The following is a 23,329-nucleotide window of genomic DNA, read 5'->3' as shown; positions in this document are numbered from 1 at the left end:
TTCATGTTCTCTAACCCCTTCCCAAAGGTCTTAAAGATGAAAAATGCAGTTGAGATGCTGGTAATAAAAGTTATTTTAGGTATAGAATTTCATTAGCATTAAGAATTTGATTATGCAAAAAAATTAAAGGTTTATAGAGATACATTAGAGAAAAATGTGTTCAGGATACATAGTAAACACTAAACAAATCAAAAGCAGCCTGTTTTTGCTACAAGTACTCCTATTTATCTGTCTTAAGTTGGAGCACATACTAAATTCTGTACTTAAAAAATATGCCTTGTGGGCTTCCCTGGTGGCGCAGTGGTTGAGAGTCCACCTGCCGATGCAGGGGACACGGGTTCGTGCCCCGGTCCGGGAAGATACCATGTGTCGCGGAGCGGCTGGGCCCGTGAGCCATGGCCGCTGAGCCTGCGCTTCCAGAGCCTGTGCTCTTCAACGGGAGAGGCCACAACAGTGAGAGGCCCGCGTACCGCAAAAAAAAAAAAAAAAAAAAAAAAAAAAAAGCCTTAAGAACTAGGTACAAAGAAAAAGGGCCACAGTGGATTTTATCCTTTTTTTCTGTACTCCAGGATAAATTAATGAAAATGCAAAGAATATTTTTATGTCATGTTTTTCTTTGTTGGCCAATGGCAAAACATACCCTCTTGGCAAATAGGCAGGTATTAGAATCCACTACGAAAATCTCAAATTCTACTGCTGCCAATTTGGCCATATGAATCAAAACTTCTGACTTTTTTACCACCAACTATCCTGAGGAAATAATCACACAAGAGTACAAACATACAAGAATGTGCATCACAGCTTTCTTTATGATGTTAAAAAATCAAAACAACCTAAAAGTAAATAAATATGGATCTGTTAAACAGTTATTATATCCCTAGAGCGAATACAATGGTGCCATCAGCACTGATATTGCCGTAGATTGGGTGACTTGGAAAAAGGGTTATAGGAGTGGAGGTAACATGGCAGTGCTATAGAGTAAAGGCTTTAGATATAGACAGACCTGGAACCATGTCCTGTTGTACCATTGACCAATTGGGTGTCCTGGGGCAATTTATTGGACCTCATTCAGACCCTCAGTTCCTTCATATGTAGAATCAAAGGAGATCATGAACACAGAGCACTTAGCAATGAGATTGGCATGTAGAGGTAACTGAAGCTTAAAAGCAGTACTACTGACTTTAAAAAGACATTGTTAGATGTTATGGACTGAATGTTTGTGTTCCCTCAAAAATCATATGTTGAGACCCTAATCCTAATGTGATGGTATTTGGAAGTAGGACCTTTGGGAGGTGGTTAGGTCATGAGGGTGGAGCCCTCATGAATGGGATAAGTCTCCTTATAAGAAGATGCCAGAGCTCTCTTTCCTCCATGTGAGGACACAAAAAGACATCGGCTGTCTGCAACCTGGAAGGGGGCCCTTGCTGGAACCTGATTGTCCCAACACCCTGATCTTGAACTTCCTATCCTCCAGAACTTAAGAAATAAATTTCTGTTGTTTATAAACCACTCAGACTCTGGTGCTTTGTTATAGCAGCCTGAACTAAGTTGTTAGGTTAAAAAAAAACTTACAGTACTATCACACTCTTGTCAAAGATATATGGATCCATATATCCAACCAGTAGCTATATATCTATTGAGCATTTAAAAACTGACAAGCACTTTGTTAGGAAAAGGGACTACAATAATGAGATTAAAAATTAGACCCTGTCTTCATGGAGTTCACAGTCTACTACTGGTGACTGATTGTGACCAATTGAGTTTAAAATCCGAGCTTTGATACCAAAGAGGAAGAGGGTAACGAGAGCTTGCAATAGTAGGATTTGATCTAGTCAGGAAGGGCAGGAAAATTTCCTAAGGAAATTGAAGTTTAGCAGAGACAGAAGGATGAAGAGGTGGTGACCAGCTGAGATGGAGGTGAAATGACAGCAGTGAACATAACAGTTCAGCGTGTTGAATCTGGACTAAGCCCAGTGCCATTGCAAACCTTACTCTATCCCCCACAAGTTGTTGTGATTCTGGGCTTGTCACTCAATCTCTCTGTCCCAATGACCTCACCTGTAAAATGGAAATAATAGATTTTCTAATTTATATGATTATGAGGATTAAAGTAGGTAATATGAAAAGAATTTAGCATAGTGCCTAATATATATATATAGCAAATATTCAATATATATATAGCAAATATTCAAAGATAATACTAAAGAAAGAACAAAGAATGAAGATCCAAGTGCAAAGAGGGAACAGTATATGCAAAGGCCCTGTGGTATCATGATGAGAAAAAGGGAATGAAGTGGTGTTGTATATTCTCCTTTTATTCTAAAAGCTGCTGGAATCCTTGAAGGTTTTCAGCCAGGCTCTCCATGGCCTCCATTGCTCTCGTTCTCAACCTTTGTGCTACAGTCCCACCTGCCAACTCTCACTCTGTGTACTTGTCACAAGGTCTGTGCACCTGGTGTTCCCTTTTCATAGACTGTTCTTCCCACCTTTTCTCCTACTCCCTTCAACTTTCAGACTAAGCGTCACTCCCTCAGACTAGCCTTCCCTGACTTCCCAAATATGCAATTCCTTAATTAATTAGCCCCCCTAGTACCCATGCTTGCTTTGCCTGATTGATGTCTATCTCATCCACGAGATGAGATATTGTCTATTACTGCACATAATTGTGTCCCAAGCCATCAGCATAGTGGTTGGCCTATAGTAGGTGCTTATTTCATGTTGTGTAATGAAAGAGAGAAAGGATGGGAGAGAAGGGGGAAGGTAAAAAAGTGGAGAAAATTGAAGTGGGGTGAAGCGGTGATAAAGTCAACTCAATTTTAGACTTGATTTTAATTTAAATATTTAAAAATCAATTTTAACTGATTTTGAGTGGAACATCTAGATATTCTAAAAACAGGGAAAACTGATTTGGAGTTCAAGAGAAAGATCTGAGCTAGAGAGATATAGACTACAGAGTTATTAGAACATGAAAGATAACTGAAGTAAGGGAATGGGGAATAGCAGGGTCTTTAGAGACAGATGGTTTGGGTTCATTACCTGTGTGAATTTGGGCAGGTTAGTAAGTCTCTAAGTCACCAGACAGATACAGAGAGATAGGTCCCTATCACAGCCAGCCAAACTCCCGATAGTGTGTTTCCCACATCCCCAGGCTGCCTCACACCCAGCTGGTCACTCAGATTACCCTGAACATTCATCATACAGAAATCATACAGAAATCATACAGATTTTGATCTTCTATTTGTTTAGCCTCTGGAGTTGATCGGGTACTTACTGATACCCAACAGTTATAGATAGGGCTGTTTAAAAACGCATAATCATACCTTTCCCCAGCTCCCTCACTGGGTTGTTGCAGAGATCCAAAGAGAAAATGTGTATGAAAGGACCTGCAAGATATCGTGTCAAACAAATGAAGATGACATTATCATGACACAGAACAAGTCACAACATTCAGGATGGCTTTTTCTTCTCCCTAGAAGAGAGAAATGCATTCCACTGGAGTCCATCTTCTCAGATATCTTAGTAATTAAGAACGTGGGTCTTGGAAGTCAGACAAATCTGGGTTTAAAGCTGGTTCAGTTATTTCCTAGTTGCCTAGTCCTGGGTCGGGGACTTAACTTTCCTAAGCCTTTGTTCTCATCTGTAAGATGATAATAGTACCTCTTCCCAAAGTTGTTTATCAGATAATGCCTATAAAGTGCTCTGCATAGTGCCAGAAAATAGTACTTAATACATGGTAACAATTAATATCCTCATCGTCTTTAGAAGTGTTCTGGAGAGCAGCAACCAAATGGAAGAATCACTGCATCTTTCCTAAATCTTTTTAGTATCCTCTCATCTGGGCTGTATTGCTATAGATCCAAGATGGTGAGTTAGACTGCAAAGCTCCCGCAACCCAGCGGAGTTTTACTTCCCCCACTCACTCTTCAATGAAGGACATACATTAAGTGTAGCTGTCCTAGGCAAGGGGTCTCAGGAGAAAATTAGATATAATGTGGGTCAAGTTATATACAAAAAGGCAAATCCATTCCCAGCCGGTACTGAGGGATCTACACTCTTTGGGGGACTGCAGAGGAAAGACATAACTAGCATTCATTCCAGGACTGGCTCTTTTCTTATCTTGCTGTGTGACCTTGGGTAAATTATATCACTCCTTTGGTTCTCATCATTCTTAACTGTGAAATGAGGGAGGGGAAATGTGGGGAGGGGATGGAGTTGGGAAGTACCTTTTCCCCCAAGTTTTAGCTGTTATGACTCCATCCTTATAGACTAACTGATGCCTGTCCATCCTTTGTTTGACCCTGGCAAATGTTTGTTAAATGCTGTCTCTTCCCCAAGAAAATCCCATTTAAAAAAAGTCATTTTCATATTACTTAATTCCCTATGAAGTTTCTAATTATCCTTCAATTTTAAAAAAAACAACCACTGAGTTGATAATAAATGTGCTTTTAAAAAAGGAAAGAAAGCATTAATAACTAATTTACTGATCACTGGTGAACGTCACTTAACTGTCAGGTAGAACCACCCTGGAGCTGTTAAGTCATGTAGGAGCAGAGACTGTGAAAGGCTGTCCTGCTTGTAGTAATTAGAACCAGGTGAGGCTGTTACCGGGTCCAAGACAAGGTGTTGAGGCAAGGAAGACGACTTTATCCGGAAAGCCAGCTGACCGAGAAGGTGGCAGACTAGTGCCTCTGATAAACCATCTTATCCGGGTTTGGATGCCAGTTTCTTTTATAGCACAGAGAGGGGGAGGAGATGAGGAAGTAAAGTAAAAAGGCCATAAATTTTGCAAATATCCCCTGGAATGGCCAGCCTTGTGGAGGGGATGTGTTCATTTCTTGTTTCTTGCAGCCTTCCACAAGTGCGCCTGGTCAGGTTGTCTCCCTGTGAGCTGAACAGAGGCACTTTAACATTCAGGCAGAGGGGCAGGGTTCCGAGGCAGGCCACTACGTATGATGATAATAACAAAAGCAACGAAAAGCAAAGGTTAAAGTCAAAGAAACATGGAGTCCGACTTAGCTCTCCCCTGTTACAAGGCTAGTGAGGGTTTTTTTTTCTTTCTTGGAAGAGAGTTTTGAGCACTGTATTGTTATAATAACTGGAAGAAAGATGTCACTTTGGGAGAGTCATGAAAGATCTTCTTGAGGGGCTGTAGAATAGGGCTTCTCTAAATATAGGTTTATTTGAGCACAAGTCATGAGTGTGCTTATGGGCATATCAGAATGAAAAACTGAAATCAGGCTTATTTCAGAAAAGAATCTGAGGGATAATGATGAGGGATGAGTAATAAGCATCCCATGAAAGACCTTAAATTCTATCTACAGGCAGTTAAAATGTATATGAGAGACACTTGGGAATTTATGTGGTTCTGGAAATAGAAGACGTTTTCCCCTCTTTTCTCTAATTTGCAGAGTGTGGGCATTTACCAGCAACTTCTCCACACCCGTGAGGAAAAATAACCCATTCAACATAGAAATACCAAATCTGAGATGTTGTGAGAAGTCACTCAGTTTAAGAAGTCACTTCCGCCAGGGAACTCCTATGCTGCTGCTGTTTGTAATCATTTCAGTATTCATTTCAATCTTTGCACTAGTTTTATACTTTATTAAGTAAAGAACACGAGTCTTTAAATTTTTTCTACAAGTTCTTTGGAGGCTTGCTTTCTCTATTGTCCAAGTGGTTAATGCCCTCATAATTACTAAATGCAGGAGACAATTTTCAATCGTCTTTCTAGCACTGAAGACAGTAAATACCTCCACCTCTGGCTCCTGATTCTCTCCGAGTTCCTCTCATACATTTTTGACTGCTCTTTCTTGTGTTCTTTTGTTTGTTTCAAGTTTGTTATTAGACTTTATTTTTTAGGTTTTAGATTCACAACAAAATTAAGCAGAAGGAATGGAGATTTCCCATGTACGCTCTGCCCCCAGCACATCCTAGCCTCCCCCATGATCAATGTCTCCCACCAGCATGATACATTTGTTACAACTGATGAACATACACTGACATATCACAATCACCCAGAGTCCATAGTTTACATTAGGGTTCATTCTTGGTATTGTACATTCTATGGGTTTGGACTATGGACAAAGAAATATTGCCTGACATTTTAGTAATCAAAGAATATTGCCTGCCATCAAGCCATCAACCACTGCAGGTTCCCGCAGTGGTGCACCCTGAGAGGAACTCAGGATGGTGAAAAACAGGATACTGGCCCTAGATATCAAAGGAATGATTTTAATGATCTCTGACTCTTGCATCTTCCCTACATAGAAAAGCACTAAACTCATTAACTTGAAATGTCTGTTTTTGTGATTAGCAGTAATCTTTTGACATTCTACTACATGGATTTGTTTGTTTGTTTGTTGTAGCAAAAACTCCTATATATCCTGGTTCCTCCCTTACCTCTTCTGAGCAGTCTCTCAGAGCTTCGCTGAGAGGCTGTATCCCAAGCTTAAGCCCTCAGAAAGTTTGCCGAATAAAACATAATTCTCAACTTCTAGGTTGTGCTTTTTTTTTTTTTTTCTGTTGTCATGGGACTGAGCCCTGAACCTGGGGGGTCTGCACTAATTCTGGGTAGTTAGAGTCAGAATTGAATTGAATTGCAGGACACCCCCTCAGTGTCTAGAAAGTGGGAGAATTGTCTGGTATGAGGGAAGAAAATCCCATGCAAAAAGATCATATACATTAAGTGTATGTTTAATTTGGTAAGAAACTGCTGAAGTCTCTTCCAAATTGGCTGTACCATTTTGCATTCCCACCAGCAATGAATGAGGGCTCCTTTTGGTCCACAGCCTCACCAGCATTTGACGGTGTTGATGTTGTCAGTGTTCTGGACTTTGCTCATTGTAATAAGTGTGATAGTGGTATCTTGTTGTTGTTTTAATTTGGACTTCCTTGATGACATATTATGCAGAGTATCTTTTCATATAGTTGCGTGTGTTGACCTAAAACAAATAGACTGAGAGTTATTTCTCCAGCAAAGATGGGTTTACTTGGGATCTTCAGAGAATTGCAATTTGGGGTCTGCATCCATGGTGAGCCAAATGCAAGTCCCTGCACTGCAAGGGAAGGAGAACACTTTTATAGAGGGTAAAAGGAAGTTGGGAGGGCTAAAATAAACAGTAAAATAAACAGAGTTCATGGCTTTTCATTGGTTGAGTCCTTGCCAGGGAAGGAGTCTTTCTTCTTCCTCTTGGGCGCTGCTATTGTCACAGGGCATGAGAGCGTCTCATTCTGGTCCCCCGACTCGATTTAATTGAAGTTTCTGTTTTTGTTTTTAATTTATTTATTTTATCTTTGGCTGTGTTGGGTCTTCTTTGCTGCCACGCGGGCTTTCTCTAGTCGTGGCGAGCAGGGGCTACTCTTCGTTGCGGTACATGGGCTTCTCATTGCGGTGGCTTCTCTTGTTGCGGAGCACAGGCTCTAGCTGAACAGTCTTCAGTAGTTGTGGCTCTCGGGTTCTAGAGCGCAGGCTCAGTAGCTGTGGCACACGGACTTAGTTGCTTCACGGCATGTGGGATCTTCCCGGACCAGGGATCAAACTCGTGTCTCCTGCATTGGCAGGCGGATTCTTAACCACTATGCCACCAGGGAAGCCTGAAGTTTCTGTTAATTAATTTTTTTATGCTTACTATCTCTATACCTTCTTTGGTGAGGTGTCTACTAAGGTCTTTGACCAATTTTTTTTGTTTTTAAGTCTTTATTGAATTTGTTACAATATAGCTTTTGTTCTATGTTTTGGTTTTTTGGCCACAAGGCATGTGGGATCCTAGCTCCCCAACCAGGAACCGAACCCGCACCCCCTGCATTGGAAGGTGAAGTCTATAACCACTGGGCTGCCAGGGAAGTCCCCTGACCAATTTTTAAGATTGGGTTGTTTTCTTATTGTTGAGTTTTAAGAGTTCTTTGTATATTTGGGGTAATAGCTCTTTATCAGATACATTTTTTTGCAAATATTTTCTCCCAATCTGTGGCTTCTAATTCTCTTGAAATTGTCTTTCAAAGAGCAGAAGTTTTTAATTTTAAAAACTTTAATGAAGTCTAGTTTATCAATTCTTTCTTGCTTGAATCACGCCTTTGGTATTTTATCTAAAAAGTCACTACCAGGGACTTCCATGGTAGTCCAGTGCTCCCAGTGCAGGGGGCCTGGGTTCAATCTCTGGTCAGAGAACTAGATCCCACATGCTGCAACTAAGGATCTCTCATGCTGCAACTAAGATCTGGCACATAGTAAACAAAAAAATTCACCAACAAACCCAAGGTCCTCTAGATTTTGTCCTTTGTTATTGAAGGGGAGCAGAATCTGTCACCCCAAAATATGCCTCTTTGGCAGGAGAATTATTTTAGGCTGATACTTGTAAGAAACAGCAAACATAGGAAAAGCCCTGAAAACTGAGTAGAAGTACAAAAGCTCCTTTTGTAGGAGACATTTATATTTCTAAGGGAAATCTCTATTTGTATGGGTATCTCCCTCTCTGTACCTAGAAGAGAAGGGTGATTCTAAATCTCTGGAAACACTTATTAATGGAGAAGGCAGTGAATTAAATCTGCAGAACAACCTTACCCTTGTTTACTGTGCTTTTGCTGGTCACCTCCCATAACTGGCCTGGGTGGGGGGGTAGGGGGAGACCGCAACATCTTTTGTCTTTAACTACAGACGGCATCTAAGGTGGTGACTTGGGCCATTTTGGAGAGTTATTCAGTGTTCTTGGATATCTCCCTTGAATATAGAAGGTATACAATTTACTAAATGTGTTTGTTTTTCTCCCATTAACCTGTCTTTTCATTACGGAGGGATCTCAGCCAAGAACCTAAAAGGGGAGTGGAAAAATTATTTCTCCTTCCCTACATTATCTTCTAGGAGTTTTGTAGTTTTGCAGATTACATTTAGGTCTGTGATCCGTTTTGAGTTCATTTTTTGTGAAAAATATAAGGTCTGTGTCTAGATTCACTTTTATTTTTTAACATGGATCTTGTTCCTACCTCTTATTGGATTTATTTCCTTAGATTTACCTCTAGATGAATATTCACTTCTTTTTCTGATTGATCTCATTCATTCAGTCTCATGGCTTCTCCCATCTTCTAGAAAGGTTCTCAAATACCAGTCCATTGAATAGTTTCATCAGAGTCAACCAGGGTGCTTATCAGTAATGCAGTCAGCCCTCTGTATCCACAGGTGCTGCATCCTCAGATTCAACCAACCACAGATCAAAAATATTCGAAAAAAAATTCCAGAAAATTCCAAAAAGCAAAATTTGAATTTGATGCGTGCTGGCAACTGTTTACATAGCACTTCCATTGTATTAGGTATTATAAATAATCTAGAGGTGACTTAAAGTATATGGGAGGATTGCATAGGTTATATGCAAATACTAATGCCATTTTATATAAGTGACTTGAGCATCCTCAGATTTTGGTATCCATGGGGAGTCCCAAAACCAATCCCCCTCAGACACCAAGGACGAGACTGTACAGCTTCCCAGGTGCCCCTGAGATAGAAACTTCTGGGACTCAGAATTTTTAACATAATTTTAAGCAGAGAATCATATTTAAGGATCTCTAGGAGATTCCAAAGAGCAATCTTAGCGATCACTGTTCTAGGGGGAGCTGATGATATTTACATCTACTTCTTTTTTTAAAATAAATTTATTTATTTTATTTATTTATTTTTGGCTGTGTTGAGTCTTCGTTGCTGCGTGCGGGCTTTCTCTAGTTGTGGTGAGCGGGGGTTACTCTTCGTTGTGGTACGCAGGCTTCTCTCGTTGCAGAGCACGGGCTCTAGGCGCACAGGCTTCAGTAGTTGTGGCACACAGGCTCAGTAGTTGTGGCTCGCGGGCTCTAGAGTGCAGGTTCGGTAGTGGCGCTCTGGCTTTGTTGCTCTACGTCATGTGGGATCTTCCTGGACCAGGGCTCCAACCCGGGTCCCCTGCACTGGCAGGCGGATTCTTAACCACTCTACCACCAGGGAAGCCCTACATTTATTTCTTTATCAATTCTCAGGGCTTTCTGAATTCTAGCCCAATTTTTCTAATAGTTGCTGGTCATCTCACTAGATAACCCTTAGTCAACTCAACCCAATCCTGTTGGAACTATGTATGCTGCCTATGTTTCGTTTTCAGGTAATGATGCTATCTATAACCACATATAGCCACCGAGGCTAGAAATCTCCATTACTACAACTCCCCCGCTTTCTCACCTCTATAGCTGACACAATCATCTAGTTAGATGACACAGTCCTGCTGTGGAATACCATTGGAATCTACCTGCCTCTTCACTTACTGTGACCATTTACTTCATGCCTCATCTCTTTCTCAGAACACTGCAATGGTTTTCAGACTTGTCTAACATTCTGATTCTCTTATCTCTAAACCATTCTCTACATTTCCATATGAATCATCATTCTAAGGCAACAATGTCTTATAGAACTTTCTGGAATGATGGCAATGCTACATATCTGCATTGTCCAGGAGGACAGACACTACTTGATGTGGCTATTGAGAACTTCAAACGTGACAAGTATGACCGGAGAATTGTATTTTAAATTTAATGGAATTCAAATTTATATAGCCACATGAATCTAGAGGCTACCATAATGGACAGAGCAGTTCTACTGTGAATTATTTTATATCCTACCCTAGTGCTTTCCAAAAGCTCTTTACCTACAGGATAAGGTCTAGAGTCTATAGTATGACATTGAATGACACTCATAATCCAAACGTCTTTTCAGCTTCTGCTACCTCCCCTGCCCCCATTCCACATGTTCTACTCTAGCACTGTAGAAACTTGCTTTTCCTAAACAAGCCATAATTTTTAGATCTCTCAGCCTTTGAGCCTGCTCTTTGCTCTGCCTAGAATGTCCTTCCCTTATTTCCTTCCTTTCAAAAGTTGCCCCAACTTTCCATGCCGATAAAGAGTGTATGGGAGGACGTGTGTAGGTTATATGTCCTGCATGCATCCCCAACATAGGAACCTCCCCTTAGCCTTGACCTTTGATCTTGAACAAGCTGTTTAGCATCTCTCTGCCTGGTTATCTCATCTGTAGAGTGGGAATGATAATATTTTCTCTCTAACAGAGTTGTTGGAGGATTAGATATTGCAGTATTCAGACTCCACTGCTGAGAAAGCACTCAATAAAAAAACGTATTATTTTCTGTCCTCCCGTAACACTTATGACGTGGTATTTGAGGCCTTTCCAGGTGGGACTCATTCCCTCTTTCCTCAAGACTGTGAGCTCCTTAGCAGCAAAGACTTGATCTTGTTCATCATTGTCCTCCAGCAGCTGCATATTGTAGCTATTTGACAAATGCCTTGACTGGGGGACAGATAACTGAGTGAATCAATTATTCGCATAGGGTGTCACAGAATTTTTTTTAAAAGTACCCCTTTTGTGTGTGTGTATCTTTAGCAAGGAGCAAAAGACGCAGATAGTTGGGGCAAGAATGAGAAAAGAGGGTGCCAACAACTTTTCTTCTAAAGCATTAAATCTTTCTTGTTACTGCCCAGAAAAACTGGCGTTAAGCCTGTTGTTGAATCTGTATCCTTTCTCCTTGCTTGACTAGAGTATAGCTCTCACATTTTTGCCATTTTGACTTTCCTTTCTGGGTCCTCTGCCCCTCTCCCGCCATGGGCATTAAGCTTCCATCACTGTCACCAAGGAAACAGCAGGGATGCTCATTCCTCACAGCTCTGCATATCTGAACTCTGGTTGCCTTTGTCCACTGAGCTAACTAAATTCTTCGTGTGCACACCACTAAATCAACTGTCTTCTACACAGAACTTTAACCATTATTCTACGTTTAAAAAAAAAAAAAAAGTGTAACTATTTCTTCTCTTGGGAATGGTCTTTTTCCAGACCTGTCAGTACTGTTGAATGCAGCGGACATTTTCGGTCCCTAGGAGTAAATATAAAAATTGCCTGTTTAGCCCTTGCACTGTGTGCACTGTAAGTGCGGGTCAATTTTAAAGCACTGCAACAGAGCATTCATAATGGGTTTCGCTTTTAAAAGCACTGTAGACCAAAAATAAACCTGACAAAGGGCAGCTGTAGAGTTTTAACATGTGGAAAACTCCACAGGCGGCAGTTATATAACTGGAAAGAAACATGATAAATATTTCACACCGTTAGATGAACTTCTAACTCTGACACGTGAAAAGCAAAGAACACAAAACACACCTTAACTCTCCAAAGAAGCAGAAAGCTTATACCGAGAAGAGGCCAAGGCGATTGCTAAAATCTGAGTCCTGCCTTCCAGCTCGAGTCTTGATTGCTTTTTTTCCCCCCTTCGCCTCCAAGGCGGAGCCGGCGAACCCCATCTCCCGGGAGCGCCTACCCCGCAGGTTCGCGGGTTGGCCAGAAATTTTCCAAAGATCTCCACCCTTAGGCTGAAAACCCCCAGAGAAGTTTTGTGCCAAGGAGGGGAAGAGAGGAGTCGGAGCAAGGCAGGCGCAGTGCCCCCTCCTCCGCTCCCCACCCCCAAGCCCTGCGGCCAGGGCCTCCCGCGCCCGGGCTCCTCGCCCTGGGGGACAGCTGGCAGCCCCGCGCCTGACCAGACACAAAGCCGATCAATCCCGGCGGCGCGGGGGCGGGGGCCGCCCGCCCCGCCAGGGCTTCCCTTCCGCCCGTCGCCTCCTCCGGCCCCCTCATTAGGACCCAGCCGACACCTCGTCCGGCTTCCTCGGCCCGCCCCGTCCCAACCTCCCCACACGCCCCCCCCCCGAAAAAAAAAGAACAGTCCAGAGCCCCCCCGGGTCCCCTGTTAGGCCAGACCCGCCTCTAGGCAGCGGGTTAAGAAGACGCCCCTGGAAGGGGGAAACTGACATGCCATCCGGCCCCGCCCCTCCCCTCCCCTGCAAGAGTGTCTCTGCTCCCGCCCCGAGAAGTTCAGTGCCCCCCCGGGCTGCCTCCCGCGCTTCCGCGCTCCCGCCGCCGGGACCCTCGGCTTCCGAGGAGCCGGCAGCTCCCGACCCCGCGAAGATGGCGAGGAGGAGCCGCCACCGCCTCCTCCTGTTGCTGCTGCGCTACCTGGTGGTCGCCCTGGACTGTAAGTTGCTGGGGTACCGCCACCCTCCCACCCACTCCTGCTGAGACCAGCTCCCCCAAACCTCCAGCCCCTACTACGCTCGGCGCTGGCGGAGGGCTTTTTCTGGGGTCCCGGACGGAAGGTCTGCCGCAGGGCAGCTGACTTGACACCCAGCGAGCCCAGAATTCGGGGGTGCCGTCTGCGGCGGGGGGCCGGAGGTCTTCAGTTTAGTGTAAATCGCATCTGATTTTGTCAGTTCTAGTTAGAGAAAGTTAAGGGTCCACACCAGCAGGTTCTCATCTTGCAAAGTTGGGTTGAGTTTTCAAAGACACGGAAACGTGAATAGAATGCAAAACTCACTAACTCCTTAGAAGATGCTAAGATCCCAAGATGGCATCACTCGGAGGCAGGCGCCAGCCACACTCTTAGCACTAGAGCAGGGGCCACTATTAGAATTGTCATGGCTTTTGAGGGTCCCAATTGTGCCGCTAATGTGCAGTGCACTTTTGGGACGCGGGGTGGGAGGGAATTCCTGGCTGCTGAGCCAGAATTACTTGTATCCTCTCCACCTGCACATCTACATTCAGTTAGAGGAGTCTAGTCTGGGCGCTCCAGCCAGCTGCTGTGTCCTCAGGGTACGTCAACGGGATTGTTAGAAAGATACAGAAGCTCTGATGCAGTAGCAGGAGACGTCCCAAAGCCAACTTCACAGGATGGTTCTAAACAGGATTTTCACGGATTCTGGGCTCATAAGATTTAAAATCCTGGGACTGTTTCCTATTATTTTGTTTCTCTCGCGTTAACGTTGTAGAAAAAAATGGAGGAGATTACAATAGATCTTTAGCACACTTAAGAAATGAAGTTTTCCTTTTTCTTTCCTTTTTCCTTTTTTTCTTTTTACTTTCCTTTTATTTATTTTTAATAGAATGCATTATTGTTGTTGCTATTCAAGTTCTGGTAATATAATACTTAAAATAACCTGCAGGTTGCGTGTCTAATAGCATAAAACAATGACTCTTTCTTGAGCTCTCATTGCCTGAGTATTGCTCAGCTCAACGTGGTGTGTTTTTGTCCCTGAGTGGGGAAAGAAGGTGCAAGTTGTCTCAGTGAAGGGGGCATGTGCTGACCTATATTATAGGAAATCAAACCAAGAAGTCAAGGCTTCACAATAAAAACCATTACGCAATTTTGACATATCAATTGGTATCATGTTGAACACACAGACAAAAAAATCACTAATGCCAAAAGGCAACAAAGAGGCAGACTGGAGGAATTGTAACAAAACTACTGGAAAAGTTATGTATTTCACTGACAGTCTTAAATTTGAAATAAAAAGGACTGACTTTAGTGTAGAATTATCACTAATTAAAAACAGAGAAAATTATTTTACTCTGGTATTCCTACACAGTAATCAAAATAGAAACAATACACCCTAAGTTTGAAACTGTAGCCAAGAATAACCCAGAGGCAAACACAGGCTTAGATGAATAGGCAGAATAAGCGCTTTTTCAAGCTTTGGGTAAAGCTAACACTTTGGCCCTCCTAACCCTGACTCCTACAGGGGATTAATTTGGAAGTGTGCAGGGATCTTTTCTGTATTGTTCCTGGGATGCCAAAAGGTCTGGTATTGCAAGAATGTTTTATTTGCTTTTTAAATTTTTTTAAAATTTTATAACAGTTTAGACTTAAAGAAAAATTACAAAGATGGTATAGAGAGTTCCCATATACACCACACCCACTTTCCCCTATTATTAATATTTTACATTAGTGTGATACATTTGTCACAATTAAGGAACCAATACTGATACATTATTATTAACTGAAGTCCATACTTTTTTCAAATTTCCTTCATTCTTCCCTGATGTTCTTTTCTGCTCCAGGATCCCATCCAGGACACCACAGTACATTTAGTAATCCTGTATGTATCCTTAGGCTCCTCTTAGCTGTGACAGTTTCTCAGACTTCCCTTGTTTTGTTATTACCTTGGCAGGTTTGAGGCGTATTGGCAAAATATTTTGTAGAATGTCCCTCAGTTGGTATTTCTCTGATATTTTTCTCATGACTAGACTGGGTTTATGGTTTTTTTTGGAGGGAGATCTCCGAGGTGAAGTATCATTTTCATCACATCATATCAAGGGTACATACTGTGACCATGACTTATCACTGTTGATGTTAACCTTTATCACCTGGTCGGGTAGTGTATGCCAGGTATCTCCATGGGTTACCTTCCCCCCCACTTTCCATACTGTATTTTTTGGAAGGAAATCACTATGTACAACCCACACTTAAGGAAGAAGAGTTATACTCCACCTCCTTGAGAGTGGAGTAGCTCCATAAATTACTTGGAATTTCTCTGCTTGAGAGATGTCTCTCCCCCCACTCCATTCATTCATTCATTCATCTATTTTTTTTTATGTCAGTATAAGCTCATCAATATTTATTTTGCACTTTGGATTACAGTCCAATACTATTTTATTTATTTTAGATTGTCAGCTTTGGCCATTGGGAGTTCTTAAAATTGGTTCCTGTGTCCCTTTGACATCCCCCCATCATTGTGTATATATGTGTGTTTGTTTGTTTGTTTGTTTTTAGCACTTCCTTACTTTCTGGTCCCACAAAATGCTCCAGGCTGATCCTGTATATTTTCTGTTCCAGTTCCAGAATCAGCCACTGCTCCAAGGAGCCCTGGTTCCTTTGATTGGAGAATGGTATTAGAAACCAAGATCTGGGCACTAGGTACATTCATTGCTTTTAGGGTGTTGTTGAAAAAACAAGAATGTTCTTCGAGGCTAAGTTTCACCCCACTGTCCTATTTTTGATTTATCCACTCAGGTTTCACATTCAGATCCAAAAACTGTACTGAAGGCTTACCTATGTATCACACTGTTCCTAGGACTTTCCTGTATGTTTTCTCTTTTTAAGTTCTCAACAAATGCATGAGATAGAACATATCTTCAACTTACAGGTAGGGACCCTAAGGCTCAGGAAAGCTAAGTTACTTGTCTGGGCTCACTTATCTAGGCTGGAAAGAGGTGGCACTGGGATTTGAAGATCAGAGACTTTGTTGCATAGATAGCTGGCCTTCACTCTCATTTTTCTGAACACTTAACTCTTTTTATCATCTTCATTCAAGAAAAGACAGTGGATTCCTTATGCTCTAATTATATACTCATCTTCTTGATATTCATCCCAAATACGACTGTACCACTCTTTTGTCTCAATCCTAATATGTATAATATCATGCTCATTCCCATTCTTTCCTTTTACTTCTATCTGTCAATATTCTTTGTTTCTTTTTGGTAGTCAGGAGGATTGCTTTTTGTTGTTGTTACTTAAATTATGATTTCAGTGTACCTGTTAATAGATGGACATTTATTTGTGTGTTTAGTTGAATTATAGTTTTCTTTCCCACTAAAATAGAAGCTCCATGTGGGAAGAAATTTCTTGATGTTTGCTCACTACTGCATGTCCAGTGCTGAGCAAAGTGCTTGGTTAATAGTACGGGTAAATATACACCTGTCGAAGGGGCAGGGGATAAGGTGGAGTGGGTGGAAGAAATGTATGGATAGAGTTAATGATTGTACTATAAATCATGAAGCCCTAACTTACTCTACGTAGGTGAGATGTCAGAAAAGGAGTTGAATGGGAATGAGAGCAGTGTGCTGTTCTTGGCAATACACACCTGGTGGCAGCTTGTCCTCAGATCTAGACTGGAACCCAAGCCAGGCAACTTGGCCTGAGTTTGTAATCTCTCATCAACTGACAAGGACCGTGGAGGCGGAGAGAAGTTTGGATCTTCTGAAAAATTACAAGGTTCTGCCTCTATGATGGAATTGACCCAAAACAGCACTCCAGGAAACCGGTGCCAGGAAATTCTGCCCTCTGTCAACATTGTTAAGAGCAAAGCATCATAATCAACTAGCTGAACAGAACTGGTTCCATCTTGACATAGTCAAGATGAATGCAAAGGTCAAATTGTGCTTGCTGGTAGACCTGATAATCATTTTAAGACAGTGACAGACATGACATTAAAAAGGAAGATGTCAAAAGCAAAAATATCAGCATAAAGAGAACAGTGAGTTCCCTATGGCTGAGGACACTCATTTACCCCTCCACATGAGCAGTTCAATGAGAGAAGCCCATGTGAATTTACACACATTTGCTCTGCCCATGGTTTCTATCACACTGTCTTCCTCCAGTGGGCCTCTTTGGTGGAGAAGACGTATTAGACCGTAGAGGCAAGAGCCACTGTGTTTGTTAAAGTCAGACCAGCAGAAATCTGTAAAAGCCATTGTTTAAAATAACATTTCTTTACATCCCATAACAATGTAGTGACACCACTGCTGAGCCGATACTACAGGCTACCTGTATTGCCAGATTGATGTTTTTTATAAATAAATTTATTTATTTTATTTTTGGATGGGGCTTCGTTGCTGCGCGTGGGCTTTCTCTGGTTGCAGCCAGCTGGGGCTACTCCTCGTTGCGGCACGCGGGCTTCTCACTGCAGTGGCTTCTCTTGTTGTGGAGCACGGCCTCTACGCACGCAGGCTTCAGTAGTTGTGGCACGTGGGCTCAGTAGTTGTGACTCGTGGGCTCTAGAGCGCAGGCTCAGTAGTTGTGTCGCACAGGCTTAGTTGCTCTGCGGCATGTGGGATTTTCCCGGACCAGGACTCGAACCCCTGTCCCCTGCACTGGCAGGCGGATTCTTAACCACTGCGCCACCAGGGAAGCCCTCCCAGATTGACGTTTCGAGGAAGATGAGGGTGAGTCAGAATCTGGGTCAAGTGCTTTCTTTGGCAAAAGAAGAAAAAGAAAACTTAAAACTGGGCACTACTTTCTTGGAAGGTGTTACTGAGGTCAGAACTCAGGGAAAAAAAGCCCAACTATATTAGTTTCCTATTGTCACAGTAACAAATTACGATAAATTTAATGCCGCACAAATTTATTATCTTAAATTTCTAGAGGTCAGAAGTGTGAAATAGGTCTCACTGGGCTAAAATCGAGGTATGGGAAGGGCAGTGTTCTTTCTGGAGGGTCTAGGGGAGAATCTGTTTCTATGTGTTTTCCAGCTTCTAGAGGCCAGCCATGGCCCCATTCCTCCAGATGCAAAGCCAGCGATGTCAGGCTGCCATATCTCTGGTTCTCTCTCTTCTGCCTCCCTCTTCCACTTATAAGGACCCTTAAAATTACATCAGGCCCACCTGGGTAATCCAGAATAATCCACTCATCTCAAGATCAGCTGGTTAGCAACTTTAATTCCATCTACAACCTTATTTCCTATTTACCATGTAAGGTAACATATTTATAGGTTCCTGGAATTAGGATGTGGACACCTTGCCGGGGGGGGGTGGTTATTTTGCCTACCACGGGAACCAAAATTAGGATGTGTGTAATCGGTGTTGTGGCCAAGAACATTCTAGAGCCTATGGCGCAACCATAACTCTTCCCTTTGAATTATACTTCATAGTGTTATAGATTTGCATTTTTTGAGCTGTATTTCAGATGGCATAGTGTAGTGGTAAAGAGGACGTACTCTGATGCTGAACTCTGCTCACTTACTAGCTCTGTGACTTTGTACAAGTTATTTGACTTTTGTGTGGGCTAGTTGACCCATCTGTAATGGTGACAATCCCAATAACAGTACTTACCTCATAGAGGTTTAGGGAGAAAGAAATGTGTTCACATGTATAAAGCATTTAAAAAACTGTTACTGTTATTATTGTTAAAATTTGGGGGCAATGAATTTAACATTCATATTATCACTTATAATGGATTTCTGACATTTTTGAGAGTCATAGACAAAGAATAGGCTGTTTCATAAGTACTGTACTAGTTTAAACAGCCTGTTTTATTTACTTTTATTATTTTAAGAGTTTATTTTAGGGAATTACCTGGTGGTCTAATGGTTAGGACTCCACGCTTCCACTGCAGTGGGCACTGGTTCAATCCCTGGTCGGGAATTAAGATTCCACAAGCCGCGCAGCATGGCCATAAAGTAAAATAAAATAACTAAAATGTTAGATTAAAAACTTTAAAATGTTAAAAAAAGAATTTTTTTTAGAATGTGTTTTTTTAAGTTTTATTACAAAATACACACACATACATCTCTATCTATCTATGAAAAGATTATACTTGTAACCAGGCAAAGAAGATGAGGGAGACCATTTCTGATGGCGCCAACAGCATGCACAGATGTCCCTGGGGGAGAGCGTTCAGGAAGAGGGTGAAGGAATAAAATAAGTTCTTTAAGGCCAGAGTATGGAGAGCAGGGGAGGGTGAGAGGCAGCAGCCAGGTGGTGGAGGGCTTTGTGAGACACAGTTAGGATTTTGAATTTATCCTAAAGTAAGGAGAAGCCATTGAAGGCTTTTAAAAACTGAATATCCATCAGATTTGCATTTCAAAAAGAGAACCCAGTGGATGGAGGATAGAGAATGGGCAGAATGGGTAGGTGGGAAGTTGGAAGTGGGGAGACCAGTGATTGGAGTGGTCCAGGCAATTACTTCCTAAGTATGTCTTTTATATAGTTTACTGAAATATATACATACACAAACGTATATCATTAAACATATACATATACCCACAGAAAATTGTTTTATTATTTGAAATGTAGTTAATTAATCAGGGATTTGAGAAAAATTGTTCTTTGGTTTTTAAGGAATTTTTTTTAAAAATCATGTATACTGCAGGTGTTTCCAACTTTCTGTTCAGCTCCCAGCATATAAACATAAAACAGTAGCTCTTTGGGTTACTATTTCTCTTCTTTCAGTGTTGTTCTCTTTTCCAATACCTGAGTTTGTCTTCCATCAGTATTGTTTTAAGTGTTTTTAGAGTTTCACCAAGTTGCCACCCTTTGGAGGGTGACTTGATTAGCTGTGATGGGAAGAAGAGTGGCCTTCTATATTACTAAGGGTATGAGTGTGTGCATGAGAGAGAGAGAGAGAGAGAAAGAGAGAGAGAGAGGATGTGTGTGCTCAAATGAATGCCTACTGACAGGCCCACAGAACCCTACTGAGGATCTTCAAACCAATGAGTGGGTCAGCAGTGTTCTGCAGTTTGAATTGTTCTTATGTTTTATGAGGAGAGAAGCAGAACACTGTCCTGGACCTAGTCCTGTGAAGTAGGTCAGGAGCTGCTCTCTTAAAGGGAACCCTCCTACACTGTTGATGGGAATGTAAATTGGTGCAGTCACTATGGAAGCAGTTTGGAGGTTCCTTAAAAAACTAAAAATAGACTTACCATATGATCCAGCAATCCCATTCCTGGGCACAGATCCGGAAAAGACAAAAACTCTAATTTGAAAAGAAACAGGCACCCCAGTGTTCATTGAAGCTCTATTTACAATAGCCAAGACATGGAAGCAACCTAAATGTCCATTGACAGATGAATAGATAAAGAAGATGTGGTAAATATACACAGTGGAATATTACTCAGCCATAAAAAGAATGAAATAATGCAGTAAGTCATAAATAGCATATAATATCACTTATATGTGGAATCTAAAATGAACTTATTTCCAAAACAGAAATAGACTTACAGACATAGAAAACAAACTTATGGTTACTAAAAAGGAAGGGCGGGGAGGGATAAATTAGGAGTTTGGAATTAATAGATTCACACTACTATATATAAAATAGATAAACAACAAGGACCTACCATGTAGCACAAGGAACTATATTCAATATCTTATAATAACCTATAATGGAAAAGAATCTGAAAAAGAATTATATATATATATATATATATATATATACTTTGTTGTATACCTGAAACTAACACAACATTGTAAGTCAACTATACTTCAATAAAAAAATAATAATTTAAAAAATATATTTTTCGGAAACAATTTTGAACGGTTCCCGAAGTACAACCACAGAACTGTATAATGTTCTAAAGGACAGAATTTGACGAGTACTGATTAAACCATAATTTTCCTCCCAGAAATTCTCTAAAACTGTTGAAAACAGAGGTAAACACTTCATTTTACTCTAAGTAAACGGGTCATTCATGCCTGTTCAACTGCGTTCTCCAGGTCTTCAAAGGATCTCCTACTGCTGTTGTTGACATTGCTAACAGCCCACTGGGAAAGAAACTTTGTGGAGAAAAATGTCAAATATTTCCTTCTAGAAACTGGAAGTGGGGAAACGTACAAGAGGGGACTCTATGTGAGTAAATAAAGTGCTCTTGAATGATTTAAAAAAGAAAAAGAGCTACTCTCTTAGCTTTCCACTGTCTGGGCTCCAAAAGCCCTGAGCAAGCATCCTCGTGAGCATAACTGACATGAGCTTTAGTCCTTAACTAAAGAATCTTGTCTTTCTCTCTCTCTCGTGTCATTGGACTCAAGATTTTATTTGTTTCGTTGGATTTTCTATTTTGTTTTAGTTTTCAAAGTGCTTCACAGGGACATTTTGGGACAAATTTGTCTTTATATTTGTACAGAGTGAAGAAGCCTAGCTGGTCTCTCTCCTTTATGCAAGGTGTTTCCGGTTTGCTGGCTCACATCTTGTGAAAAGAGTCACCTGCTGTTTTCAGTTTTAGCTTTTCTCACACTATGAAAACTTGCTCAATACTTTATGATGGACGTGATCAAAGACAAAAATAGATCACTGTTAAATGCATCTACTTACATGTTCAACTAGCATAATTTATGTATATGGTGAATTCGAACATCACAGAAAAGTTATCAAATGAGAACTGTCTCCTTTACAGTCCTCCTGATTTTCATTCCACTCCCACTCTTTTAATCTGATTGTTTAATTGAGGTATAGTTGATGTACAATATTATATAAGTTTCAGATATACGACATTCACAATTTTTAAAGGTTATACTCCGTTTATAGTTATTATACAATATTGGTCATATTCCCTGTGCTGTACAATATATTCTTGTAGCTTGTTTATCTTATGCATAGTAGGTTGTACCTCTTAATCTCCTACCCCTATGTTGTCCCTTTCCCTCACTCCCTCCGCTCGTAACCACTAGTTCATTCTCTATACCTGTGAGTCTGTTTCCTTTTTGTTATATTCACTAGTTTGTTTTATTTTTTAGATTCCACATATAAGTGATATTATACAGTATTTGTCTTTCTCTGATTTATTTCACTAAGCATAATACCCTCCAAGTCCACCCATGTTGTTGCAAATGACAAATTTCATTCTCTTTTTATGGCTGAGTAATATTGCATTGTGTTTGTGTGTGTGTGTGTGTGCGTGTGTGTGTGTGTGTGTGTGTGTATGAGACATCTTCTTTATTCACTCATCTGTTGATAGACACTTAGGTTGCTTCTATATCTTGGCTACTGTAAATAATGCTGCTGTGAACATCGGGGTGCATGTATCTTTTTGAATTAGTGTTTTTGTTTTCTTCAGACATATGCCCTGAAATGGAATTGCTGCATCACATGGTAGCTCTGTTTTTAGTTTTTTGAGGAACCCGCATGCTATTTTTCACAGTGGTTGCACCAATTTACATTCCTACCAATAGTGTTTAAGGGTTCCCTTTTCTCTACTTCCTCATCAATGAAGTAGCCCACTCTTAAGTTTCTTGCATGTGATTCCAGAAAAATGGTGGGGGGGAAATGTAGTTCCAGCATATATGAGCATACCTGTATAGTTTCTTTAAAAATAAAAATTACTGTGCTTAATGTTCTGCACCTTCCAACAGATCAAATCATATTGTGTATAATATTCTGTGCTTTCCTACAAAGTATCTATTTTTACCAGTAACTAAAGCCACAACCCAGAGCTGGGTCACCAAACAGGACTCATGATAACATCTTGAAGAGGCCTTTTTAAAACCCTATGCCAAGATGCAGTAGGGACGATCTTCTAGTTAAAACCACTAAATATAAGTAGTGAAACCAAGTGCTATAACAAAACAGAGGGAAATAAACTCCCAAACCAGTGATCAAAACTAGAAAGAGAAAAATCCCAACCAAGACCCAGTGAAAAAATCCAAAGGAGAAGAGAGTAAGGGCCAGAGAGGACAGAGACAGCAGCACCAGCTAGGATTTACAGACAAGTGAAAGCTGCTGCTATTTTTAAAGGAGAGGAAAGAAGTAATGACCATGAATAAAATTGGAACACGTTGAGCTACTGGGAAAGTGCTAAATTTGAAAAGAGAGAATTGTGTTTATGTTTAAAAAAAACGCTCTAGAGTCACTTTAAAATAGGAGTGGATTCTAATCAAAAGTAGAATGGACATATGAAATAAACAATGACTCAAGTGTAAATAAACACTGATCTATTCAATCCAATAATTTAATTACTGGTTATTATTATTTAATCCAATAATCTAAACACAGTGAGCTCTGCC

General features: G+C 41.1%; 1 protein-coding gene across 2 annotated transcripts in view; it reads left to right on the top strand.

Annotated features, from left to right (window-relative positions):
- Positions 1-12,697: 12,697 nt before the first annotated feature.
- The window catches only part of JAM2 (junctional adhesion molecule 2), a 72,448-nt gene continuing 61,816 nt past the window's right edge, over positions 12,698-23,329 (top strand). The window contains exon 1 of one of the 2 annotated variants that reach the window (XM_089910366.1): positions 12,698-13,037. In XM_089910366.1, coding sequence (XP_089766492.1) covers positions 12,815-13,037 — 223 coding nt within the window. In that variant the 5' untranslated portion in view covers positions 12,698-12,814. The remainder of the gene's footprint in view (positions 13,038-23,329) is intronic. The other variant, XM_022574226.2, reaches the window with a different exon arrangement.

Source organism: Delphinapterus leucas, chromosome 4, assembly GCF_059928025.1.
Source record: "Delphinapterus leucas isolate spDelLeu-1000000601 "Yukka" chromosome 4, BTC_Dleu_Yukka2, whole genome shotgun sequence".
In the NCBI taxonomy this organism is placed as follows: Eukaryota; Metazoa; Chordata; class Mammalia; order Artiodactyla; family Monodontidae; genus Delphinapterus; species Delphinapterus leucas.
The sequence above is the reverse complement of the archived record's forward strand: the minus strand, read 5'-3'. Positions and strand labels throughout refer to the sequence as shown.